A 12439-nucleotide genomic window follows, 5' to 3' on the forward strand; every position below is an offset into this window, starting at 1 on the left:
ATGAATAATAATAAATAACAATTGCTTTACTATGAATAAGATTAATTAAAAGTTGCTTTACTATGAATAGTATGAAATACAAGTTGCTTTACTATGAATAATATGAAATAAAAGTTGCTTTACTATGAATAATAATAAATAAAAGTTGCTTTACTATGAATAAAATAAATAAAAGTTGCTTTACTATGAATAATATGAAATACAAGTTGCTTTACTATGAATAAAATAAATAAAAGTTGCTTTACTATGAACAATATTAAATTAAAGTTTATTTACTATGAATAATAATAAATACAAGTTGCATTACTATGAATAAGATTAATTAAAAGTTGCTTTACTATGAATTATATGAAATAAAAGTTGCTTTACTATGACTAATATGAAATAAAAAAAGTTGCTTTACTATGAATAATAATAAATAAAAGTTGCTCTACTATGAATAATAATAAATACAAGTTGCTTTACTATGGATAATATTAATTAAAAGTTGCTTTACTATGAATAATATTAATTAAACGTTGCTTTACTATGAACAATATAAAAATAAAAGTTGCTTTATTATGAATAATATTAGATAAAAGTTGCTTTACTATGAATAATATTAGATAAAAGTTGCTTTACTATAAATAATATGAAATAAAAGTTGCTTTACTATGAATAATGTGAAATAAGAGTTGCTTTACTATGAATAATATGAAAGTTGCCTTACTATGAATAATAGGAAAGTTGCTTTACTATGAATAATAGGAAAGTTGTTTTACTATGAATAATATGAAAGTTGCCTTACTATGAATAATAGGAAAGTTGCTTTACTATGAATAATAGGAAAGTTGTTTTACTATGAATAATAGGAAAGTTGCTTTACTATGAATAATAGGAAAGTTGTTTTACTATGAATAATATGAAAGTTGCTTTACTATGAATAATAGGAAAGTTGTCTTACTATGCGTCCTTCCGTTGCCTCTCCCAGAAGTCCTCCGAAGGTGATGACAGGGGACATGCAGGCACAGTAGAGGAAGAGGAAGGAGGCCACACACTGCAGACTAAATGCATCCGTGTAGTCTGACACGTAATGTGGAGCTTTGCGCTTCATGTCCAGAATCAGACCGCCAAACCACCTGCAAATATACACACTGATGTTCATGCTTTGAAATATACACACTGATGTTCATGCCTTGAAATATACACACTGATGTTCATGCTTTGAAATATACACACTGATGTTCATGCTTTGAAATATACACACTGATGTTCATGCCTTGAAATATACACACTGATGTTCATGCTTTGAAATATACACACTGATGTTCATGCTTTGAAATATACACACTGATGTTCATGCTTTGAAATATACACACTGATGTTCATGCCTTGAAATGTTGACATATGATGAAAAGATGGTTGGATTTGGTAAATGCTGACAGACTTACTTCCCAGTTCTCTGCAGCTCAGGACCTCCATGACCTCCATGGTCCTCTTCATCACCCTCACTCAACTCGTTCAGTACAGGGTTTTTCTTTCTCTTCTCCTAGTACACAAACACATCCACAGTCAGAACAAGTAGATTCACAGTCAGAACAGGTAGATTCACAGTCAGAATATGTAAATTCACAATCAGAACAGGTATATTCACAATCAGAACAGTTAGATACACAGTCAGAACAGATACATTCAGTCAGAACAATTAGTATTGCAGTCAGAACAGGTAGATTCACAGTCAGAATAAGTAAATTCACAGTCAAAATAATTAGATTCACAGTCGGAAAAAGTATATTCACCGTCAGAACAGGTATTTTCACAGTCAGAACTGGTATATTCACCGTCAGAACAAGTATAACAAAGTCAGAACAGGCAGATTCACAATCAGAACAAGTAGATTCACAGTCAGAACAGGTAGAATAATAGTCAAAACAAGTAGATTCACAGTCAGAACAAGTAGGTTCAGAGTCAAAACAGGCAGACTCACAGTCAGAACAGGTATTGTTTCACAGTCAGAACAAGTATATTCACAGTCATAGCAGGTCAATTCACAGTCAGAACAAGTACATTCCGAGTCAAAACAGGCAGATTGCACAGTCAGAACAGATATTTTCACAGTCAGAACAAGTAGATTCACAGTCAGAACAGGTAGAATCATAGTCAAAACAAGTAGATTCACAATCAGAACAAGTAGATTCACAGTCAGAACAGGTAGAATCATAGTCAAAACAAGTAGATTCACAGTCAAACAAGTAAATTCAGAGTCAAAAGAGGCAGATTCACAGTCAGAACAGGTATTATTTTACAGTCAGTACAAGTAGATTCACAGTCAGAACAGGTCAATTCACAGTCAGTACAAGTAGATTCACAGTCATAACAGGTATATTCACAGTCAGAACAAATAGATACACAGTCAGAACTGGTAAATTCACAGTCAGAACAAGTAGGCACACAGTCAGAACAGGTAGATTCACAGTCAGAACAAGTACATTCACAGTCAGAACAGTTAGATACACAGTCAGAACATATATATTCAGTCAGAACAGGTAGATCCACAGTCAGAACAGGTAGCTTCACAGTCAGAACAAGTAAATTCATAGTCAGAACAGTTATATACACAGTTATAACATATGTATTCAGTCAGAACAAGTAGATTCACAGTCAGAACAGATATATTCACAGTCAGAATAAGTAAATTCACAGTCAAAACAAGGAGATTAACAGTCATAAAAAATAGATTCACAGTCAGAACAGGTATATTGACAGTCAGAACAGGTATATTGACAGTCAGAACAGGCAGATTCACAATCAGAACAGGTAGACCAGTAGATTCACAATCAGAACAAGTAGATTCACAATCAGAACAGGTAGATACACAGTCAGAACAGGTAGGTACACAGTCAGAACAGGTAGATACAGTGAGAACAGGTAGATTTACAATCAGAACAGGTAGATACACAGTCAGAACAGGTTTATACACAGTCAGAACAGGTAGATACAGTCAGAACAAGTAGATTCACAATTAGAACAAGTAGATTCACAATCAAAACAAGTAGATTCATAGTCAGAACAGGTAGATACACAGTCAGAACAGGAAGGTACACAGTCAGAACAGGTAGATACAGTCAGAACAGGTAGATACAGTAAGAACAGGTAGATTTGCAATCAGAACAGGTAGATACACAGTCAGAACAGGTTTATACACAGTCAGAACAGGTAGATACAGTCAGAACAAGTAGATTCACAATTAGAACAAGTAGATTCACAATCAAAACAAGTAGATTCATAGTCAGAACAGGTAGATACACAGTCAGAACAAGTAGAAAAATATCAGGAGCCGCCTTAAACTACTGCTGGTCACTCATTGGTTGACTTGATTGGTTGTAATATGTGACAACAGGTGGCTAGAAATGGTTCCTCTCCTAGCCTGGTGTAGTGCATAAGTCCATGGTCTTGCTGCCCTCAGTCTCCTCTTGGATACAATCCCTTTCCTCAAAGTCACATGCAATGGAATACATGGATGTACCTTAGTACAAAACTGCAGTATTATAAGCACATTCTGACCTTGTCTGCATGACTCAGTGTGAAAGTATTTATCCTCTCTTCTCATCGCTCAATTCCAGTTAACAGAGCACCATTGTCATATGCTCTCTTCCCCTCCTGAACTGAGCTTACTCCCGCCTTCCCATCCAGTATTTAGTGTCAAAAGAGCAACGCGCTCCTTCCTGCCATACTTACTATAAGTTAGAACTATACACTACTTTGTATTAGACATGAGTGAACAGCACCTCTGCTGGTGGCAGCCTAGTACTGCACCGGCTGGTGCTTGTGACTGACCTGGGAAGGAACATTCTTGGGTGGTTCTATTCTAATGGAGGGATCCCACTCTCCTGGTGGCAGGACGGTGACCTGATCCAGGAATTCGTCAATCCCGGCGATCAGATCATTCCGGTCCTTGGCTTTATAGGCCACGTCATGGAACACCTGGAGAGAAAAATACCAGGATGGAAGTTTAGTTCCTGCCCCCAAACGGCATATTTAAACATCTTATATGCAGTTTTTGCAATAACGCTTGCCGTCATTAATAACTCATCTCCTTCCAGCCCGCAGACTACCAAACAGCCAATGAGCACGCTTCACTTGGCATTAGTCCCGCCTTTTAAAGACACCCACGCACTCTTCTCTCATGAAACGTCTCTCAACTGCATACAAGTGAAGTTGTCCCGTTGTGTAAATGGTAAATAAAAACAATGATTTGCAAATCCTTTTCAACTTATATTCAATTGAATAGACTGCAAAGACAAGATACTTAACCTTTGAACTGGTAAACTTTGTTAATTTTTTCCAATATTAGCTCATTCGGAATTGATTGCCTGCAACGTGTTTCAAAAAAGCTGGCACAAGTGGCAAAAAAGACAGAGAAAGTTGAGGAATGCTCATCAAAGACTTAATTGGAACATCCCACAGGTGAACAGGCTAATTGGGAACAGGTGGGTGCCATGATTGGGTATAAAAGCAGCTTCCATGAAATGCTCAGTCATTCACAAACAAGGACGGGGCGAGGGTCACCACTTTGTCAACAAATGCCGGAGCAAATTGTTTAAGAACAACATTTCTCAACCAAGCTATTGCAAGGAATTTAGGGATTTCACCATCTACGCTCCGTAATATCATCAAAAGGTTCAGACAATCTGGAGAAATCACTGCACGTAAGCGGCAAGGCCGAAAACCAACATTCAATGCCCGTGACCTTCGATCCTTCAAGCTGTACTGTATCAAAAAGCGACATCAGTGTGTAAAGGATATCACCACATGGGCTCAGGTACACTTCAGAAAACCACTGTCTGTAACTACAGTTGGTCGCTACATCTGTAAGTGCAAGTTAAAACACTACTATGCAAAGCCACAGCCATTTATCAACAACACCCAGAAACGCCGCCAGCTTCTCTGGGTCCCGAGCTCATCTAAGATGGACTGATGCAAAGAGTAAAAGTGTTCTGTGGTCTGACGAGTCCACATTTCAAATTGTTTTTGGAAACTGTGGACGTCGTGAACAAAGAGGAAAATAACTAGTTCTAGGGTGAAAGTGTAAAAGGCAGCATGTGTGATGGTATGGGGGTGTATTAGTGCCCAAGACATGGGTAACTTACACATCTGTGAAGGCACCATTAATGCTGAAAGGTACATACAGGTTTTGGAGCAACATATGTTGCCATCCAAGCAACGTTGTCATGGACGCCCCTGCTTATTTCAGCAAGATGATGCCAAGCCACGTGTTACACCAGCATAGTAAAAGAGTGCGGGTACTAGACTGGCCTGCCTGTAGTCCAGACATTGAAAATGTGTGGTGCAATATGAAGGCTAAAATATGAGAAGGGAGACTAGTTGATGGAATAATAACATTATTAGTTGGGGTTTAGATGAGGCTTTATACGAGACTAATTTGCTTGAACCTATAACACGAAACTGAGACGATAGTTCAAAATACATCACATGACCTGCATTGTAGTAGTTTAGTATTTTATGTCCAACATGTATCAAAGAATGCAGGTAAAAGAGGAACCAGGAGGCAGGAAACAGCAAACAGGAACAGGAATCAAGAAATAGCTCACAGCATACAAGAAACAGGGAGAACTGGAGACAGCAAACAATACTCCAGCCCTGACTGGAGGGCGAGGCAGGTCTAAATAACAGCCGACTGATTGACAGCAGGTGTGGCCGGGTGCCAATCAGCCGCAGCTGAGGGGAAACAGTGCTCAGGGAAGCAAGCAGGAAACTGAACAAAAATAAGAGCGCTGACAGGAAATAAAACACAAACAGAGGGAAAACTAAAACATAACCAAACTGTCAGTGACAAGCCTGACACTACATAAACATCTTTTAAATATGACATATGAAATATGACTATTGAAACATGACTATTGAAACATAACTATTGAAATATCACTAATGAAACATAACTATTGAAACATGACTATTGAAACATAACTATTGAAATATCACTAATGAAACATAACTATTGAAACATGACTATTGAAATATCACTATTGAAACATGACTATTGTAACATGACTACTGAAATATGACTATTGAAACATGACTATTGAAACATGAATATAGAAATATGACTATTCAAACATGACTATTAAAATATCACTATAGAAATGTGACTATTAAAACATGACTATAGTAATATGACTATTACAACATGACTATTAAAACATGACTATTGAAAAATAACTATTGAAATATCACTATTGAAACATAACTATTGAAACATGACTATTGAAACATCACTATTGAAACATGACTATTGAAACATGACTACTGAAACATGACTAATGAAACATGACTATAGAAATATGACTATAGAAATTTGACTATTAAAACATGACTATTAAAACATGACTATTGAAAAATAATTATTGAAATATCACTATCGAATCATGACTATTGAAATGCGACTATTGAAATATGACTGTTGAAATATCACTATTGAATCATGACTATTGAAATACGACTATTGAAATATGACTATTGAAACATGACCATAGAAGCATGACTATTGAAATATGACTATTGAAATATCACTATTGAAACATTACTATTGAAATATGACTATTGAAATATCACTATTGAAGTATGATTATAAAATATGACTATTGAAATATGACTATTGAAACATGACTATTGAAATACGACTATTGAAACATGACTAATGAAACATGACTATTTAAACATGACTATTGAAGCATGACTATTGAAATATGACTATTGAATTATGACTATTGAAACATGACTATTGAAATATGACTATTGAAATATGACTATTAAAACATCACTATTGAAGTATGACTATAAAAATATGATTATTGAAACATGACTACTCCTCTCTGAGCTGCCACCTTAACGTGGTAGAGGAGTTTGCGTGTCCCAATGATCCTAGGAGCTATGTTGTCCGGGGGCTTCTATGCCCCCTGGTAGGGTCTTCCAAGGCAAACTGGTCCTTGGTGAGGGATCAGACAAAGAGCAGCTCGAAGACCTCTATGAAGAACAAAAACAAAGGACCCAGATTTCCCTCGCCCGGACGTGGGTCACCGAGGCCACCCACTGGAGCCAGGCCCGGAGGTGGGGCACGATGGCGAGCGCCTGTCCCCATGGGGCCCGGCCGGGTACACCCCGAAGAGGCAACGTGGGTCTCCCTTCCAATGGGCTCACCACCCATAGCAGGGGCCATAGAGGTCAGGTGCAGTATGAGCTGGGCGGAAGCCGAAGGCAGGGCACTTGGCGGTCTGATCCTCGGCTACATAAGCTAGCTCTTGGGACGTGGAATGTCACCTCGCTGGGGGGAAATGAGCCTGAGCCAGTGCGTGAGGTGGATAAGTTCCGGCTAGATGTAGTCGGACTCACTTCGACGCACAGCAAGGGCTCTGGAACCAGTTCTCTTGAGAGGGGCTGGACTCTCTTCCACTCTGGCATTGCCGGCAGTGAGAGGCGACGGGCTGGGGTGGAAATTCTTGTTTTCCCCCCGGCTCAAAGCCTGCACGTTGGAGTTCAACCCAGTGGACGAGAGGGTAGCTTCTCTCCGCCTTCGGGTGGGGGGACGGGTCCTGACTGTTGTTTGAGCTTACGCGCCAAACGGCAGCTCAGAGTACCCACCCTTTTTGGATTCACTCGAGGGAGTACTGGAGAGTGCTCCCCTGGGTGATTCTCTCGTTCTACTGGGGGACTTCAACGCTCATGTTGGCAGCGACAGTGAAACCTGGAGAGGCGTGATTGGGAAGAATGGCCGCCCAGATCTGAACCCGAGTGGTGTTTTGTTATTGGACTTTTGTGCTTGTCACAGATTGTCAATAACAAACATCATGTTCAAACATAAGGGTGTCCATGTGTGCACTTGGCACCAGGACACCCTAGGCCGCAGTTCCATGATCGACTTTGTAGTTGTGTCATCGGATATGCGGTCGCATGTTTTGGACACTCGGGTGAAGAGAGGGGCGGAGCTTTCTACTGATCACCACCTGGTGGTGAGTTGGCTGCGATGGTGGGGGAGGATCCCGGACAGACTTGGCAGGCCCAAACGCATTGTGAGGGTCTGCTGGGAACGTCTAGCAGAGTCTCCTGTCAGAGAGAGTTTCAATTCCCACCTCCGGAAGAACTTTGAACATGTCACGAGGGAGGCGCTGGACATTGAGTCCGAGTGGACGATGTTACGTACCTCTATTGTTGAGGCGGCTATTGGAGCTGTGGCCGCAAGGAGGTTGGTGCCTGTCGTGGCGGTAATCCTAGAACCCGCTGGTGGACACCAGGGGTGAGGGATGCCGTCAAGCTGCGGGCTCTTTTGGCTCATAGGACTCCGGAGGCAGCAGACAGGTACCGACAGGCCAAGCGGTGTGCGGCTTCAGCGGTCGCGGAGGCAAAAACTCGGACATGGGAGGAGTTTGGGGAAGCCATGGAAAACGACTTCCGGACGGCTTCGAAGCGATTCTGGACCACCATCCGCCGCCTCAGAAAGGGGAAGCAGTGCAATGTCAACACCGTGTATGGTGGGGATGGTGTTCTGCTGACATCGACTGCAGATGTTGTGGATCGGTGGAGGGAATACTTCGAAGACCTCCTTAATCCTACCAGCACGTCTTCCTATGAGGAAGCAGTGCCTGGGGTATCTGTGGTGGGCTCTCCTATTTCTGGGGCTGAGGTTGCCAAGGTAGTTAAAAAGCTCCTCGGTGGCATGGCCCCAGGGATGGATGAGACCCGCCCGGAGTTCCTTAAGGCTCTGGATGCTGTGGGGCTGTCTTGGTTGACAAGACTCTGCAACATCGCGTGGACATTGGGGGTGGTACCTCTGGATTGGCAGACCGGGGTGGTGGTTCCTCTCTTTAAGAAGGGGAACCGGACGGTGTGTTCCAACTATCGTGGGATCACACTTTTCAGCCTCCCCAGTAAGGTCTATTCAGGTGTACTGGAGAGGAGGCTACGCCGGACAGTCAAACCTCGGATTCAGGAGGAACAGTGTGGTTTTCGTCCTGGTCGTGGAACTGTGGACCAGCTCTATACTCTCGGCAGGGTCCTTGAGGGTGCATGGGAGTTTGCCCAACCAGTCTACATGTGCTTTGTAGACTTGGAGAAGGCATTCGACCGTGTACCCTGTGGGGAGTGCTCATAGAGTATGGGGTAACGGACTGTCTTATTGTGGCGGTCCGCTCCCTGTATGATCAGTGTCAGAGCTTGGTCCGCATTGCCGGCAGTAAGTCGGACCCGTTTCCAGTGAGGGTTGGACTCCGCCAAGGCTGCCCTTTGTCACCGATTCTGTTCATAACTTTTATGGACATAATTTCTAGGCGCAGTCAGGGCGTTGAGGGCATCTGGTTTGGTGGCTGCAGGATTAGGTCTCAGCTATTAGCAGATGATGTGGTCCTGATGGCTTCATCTGGCCAAAATCTTCAGCTCTCACTGGATCGGTTCGCAGCCGAGTGTGAAGCGACTGGGATGGGAGTCAGCGCCTCCAAATCCGAGTCCATGGTTCTCGCCCGCAAAAGGGTGGAGTGCCATCTCCGGGTTGGGGAGGAGATCTTGCCCCAAGTGGAGGAGTTCAAGTACCTCGGAATCTTGTTCACGAGTGAGGGAAGAGTGGATCGTGAGATCAACAGGCGGATCGGTGCGGCGTCTTCAGTAATGCGGATGCTGTATCGATCCCTTGTGGTGAAGAAGGAGCTGAGCCAGAAGGCAAAGCTCTCAATTTACCGGTCGATCTACGTTCCCATCCTCACCTATGGTCATGTGTTTTGGGTCATGACCGAAAGGACAAGATCACGGGTACAATCAGCCGAAATGAGTTTCCTCCTCCGGGTGGCGGGGCTCTCCCTTAGAGATAGGGTGAGAAGCTCTATCATCCGGGAGGAGCTCAAAGTAAAGCCGCTGCTCCTCCACATGGAGAGGAGCCAGATGAGGTGGTTCGGGCATCTGGTCAGGATGCCCCCCGAACGCCTCCCTAGGGAGGTGTTTCGGGCACGTCCGACCAGTAGGAGGCCACGGGGAAGACCCAGGATATGTTGGGAAGACTATCTCTCCCGGTTGGCCTGGGAACGCCTCGGGATCCCCCGGGAAGAGCTGGACCAAGTGGCTGGGGAGAGGGAAGTCTGGGCTTCCCTACTTAGGCTGCTGCCCCCACGACCCGACCTCGGATAAGCGGAAGAAGATGGATGAATGGATGGATGAAACATGACTAATGAAACATGACTATTGAAACATGACTATCAAAGCATGACTATTGAAATATGACTATTGAAAGATGACTATTGAAATATGACTATTAAAACATCACTATTGAAGTATGACTATAAAAAAATATGATTATTGAAACATGACTATTGAAATACGACTATTGAAACATGACTAATGAAACATGACTATTGAAATACGACTATTGAAACATGACTATTGAAATACGAGTATTGAAACATGACTAATGAAACATGACTAATGAAATATGACTATTGAAACATGACTTATGAAACATGACTATTGAAACATGACTATTGAAATATGACTATTGAAATATGACTATTGAAACATGACTATGGAAATATGACTATTGAAATATGACTATTGAAATACAACTTTTGAAACATGACTATTGAAGTATGACTATTAAAAAAAGATTATTGAAATATGACTATTGAAACATGACTATTGAAACACGACTATAAAAATATGACTATTGAAAGATGACTATTGAAACATCACTATTGAAATATTACTATTGAAACATGACTATTGAAATACAACTTTTGAAACATGACTATTGAAATATGGCTATTGAAACATGACTATTGAAACATGACAATTTAAATATGTTTTTTGAAACATGACTATTGAAACATGACAATAGAAATGACTATTGAAATATGACTATTGAAATAACCTATAAAAATATGACTATTGAAATACGACTATAAAAATATGACAATTCAAGTATGACTATTGAAACACGACTATTTAAATACCACTATAAAAATATGTCTATTGAAATATGACTGTTGAAATATGACAATTGAAATTTAACTAGTGAAATATCACTATTGAAACATGACTATTGAAAGGGACAAGCGGTAGAAAATGGATGGATGGAATTATGACAATAGAAATATGACTATCGAAATGTGACTATTGAAGTATGATGATTGAAATATAGCTATTTAAAGGGACAAGCGGTAGAAAATGTATGGATGGCTGGAAATATGACAATAGAAATATGACAATAGAAATATGACTATTGAAATACAAACGTATGACAATAGAAATATGACAATAGAAATATGACTATTGAAACACGACTATTGAAACATGACTATAGAAACATGACAATTGAAATATGATTGTTGAAATACAACTAATGAAACATGACTATTGAAACATGACTGATAAAACATGACTATTGAAATATGACTATTGAAACACGACTATTGAAACATGGCTATAGAAACATGACCATTGAAATATAACTACTGAAACATGACTGTTGAAAGGGACAAGCGGTACAAATGGATGGATGGATGAAATATGACTATTGAAATATGACAATAGAAATATGACTATTGAAACGTGATGAATGAAGGATGTTTTGAAGAAGAGCAGTTGATGCTAGAGTAAAACATGGGACAAACTACCGCTCTCTGCCCGACCCCTTGGTAGTTGAATAGTCTTCCCAGAGTGTGGACTGTGATGGACGCCATGTTTGCTCCGTGATGACAGACGCCAGCCTAAATCCTGGACCGGATTGACTAAATCCTGGACAGGATGACTAATCCTCAATAAAAGCTCTAAAGTGAGCGTCATGCTGACAATGTTCATCACTTATACTGAATTAGTGCAAACATGGCAGATGTTGTCAAAGTTGAAGGACCTTCCTGACCTCGTCTGTCATGAGGATACCTATGGACCTTCCTTACCTCGTCTGTCATGAGGATACCTATGGACCTTCCTTACCTCGTCTGTCATGAGGATACCTATGGACCTTCCTGACCTCGTCTGTCATGAGGGTACCTATGGACCTTCCTTACCTCGTTTGTCATGAGGGTACCTATGGACCTTCCTTACCTCGTCTGTCATGAGGGTACCTATGGACCTTCCTGACCTCGTCTGTCATGAGGGTACCTATGGACCTTCCTTACCTCGTCTGTCATGAGGGTACCTATGGACCTTCCTTACCTCGTCTGTCATGAGGGTACCTATGGACCTTCCTTACCTCGTCTGTCATGAGGGTACCTATGGACCTTCCTGACCTCGTCTGTCATGAGGATACCTATGGACCTTCCTTACCTCGTCTGTCATGAGGGTACCTATGGACCTTCCTTACCTCGTCTGTCATGAGGGTACCTATGGACCTTCCTTACCTCGTCTGTCATGAGGGTACCTATGGACCTTCCTTACCTCGTCTGTCATGAGGGTACCTATGGAC

At 41.4% G+C, this 12439-nt stretch overlaps 1 protein-coding gene across 3 annotated transcripts in view; it reads right to left on the minus strand.

The window, feature by feature from the left end:
- The window catches only part of LOC133664322 (sodium-driven chloride bicarbonate exchanger-like), a 337500-nt gene that overhangs the window by 26628 nt on the left and 298433 nt on the right, over nt 1-12439 (minus strand). For all 3 annotated transcript variants that reach the window (XM_062068831.1, XM_062068830.1, XM_062068835.1), the window contains 3 exons: nt 3817-3963; nt 1431-1528; nt 944-1118 (listed from right to left, as the gene is read on the minus strand). In XM_062068831.1, the coding sequence (XP_061924815.1) occupies nt 944-1118; nt 1431-1528; nt 3817-3963 (420 nt within the window). The remainder of the gene's footprint in view (nt 1-943; nt 1119-1430; nt 1529-3816; nt 3964-12439) is intronic.

The sequence above is a fragment of the Entelurus aequoreus genome, linkage group LG14 (assembly GCF_033978785.1).
Source record: "Entelurus aequoreus isolate RoL-2023_Sb linkage group LG14, RoL_Eaeq_v1.1, whole genome shotgun sequence".
Taxonomy (NCBI): domain Eukaryota; kingdom Metazoa; phylum Chordata; class Actinopteri; order Syngnathiformes; family Syngnathidae; genus Entelurus; species Entelurus aequoreus.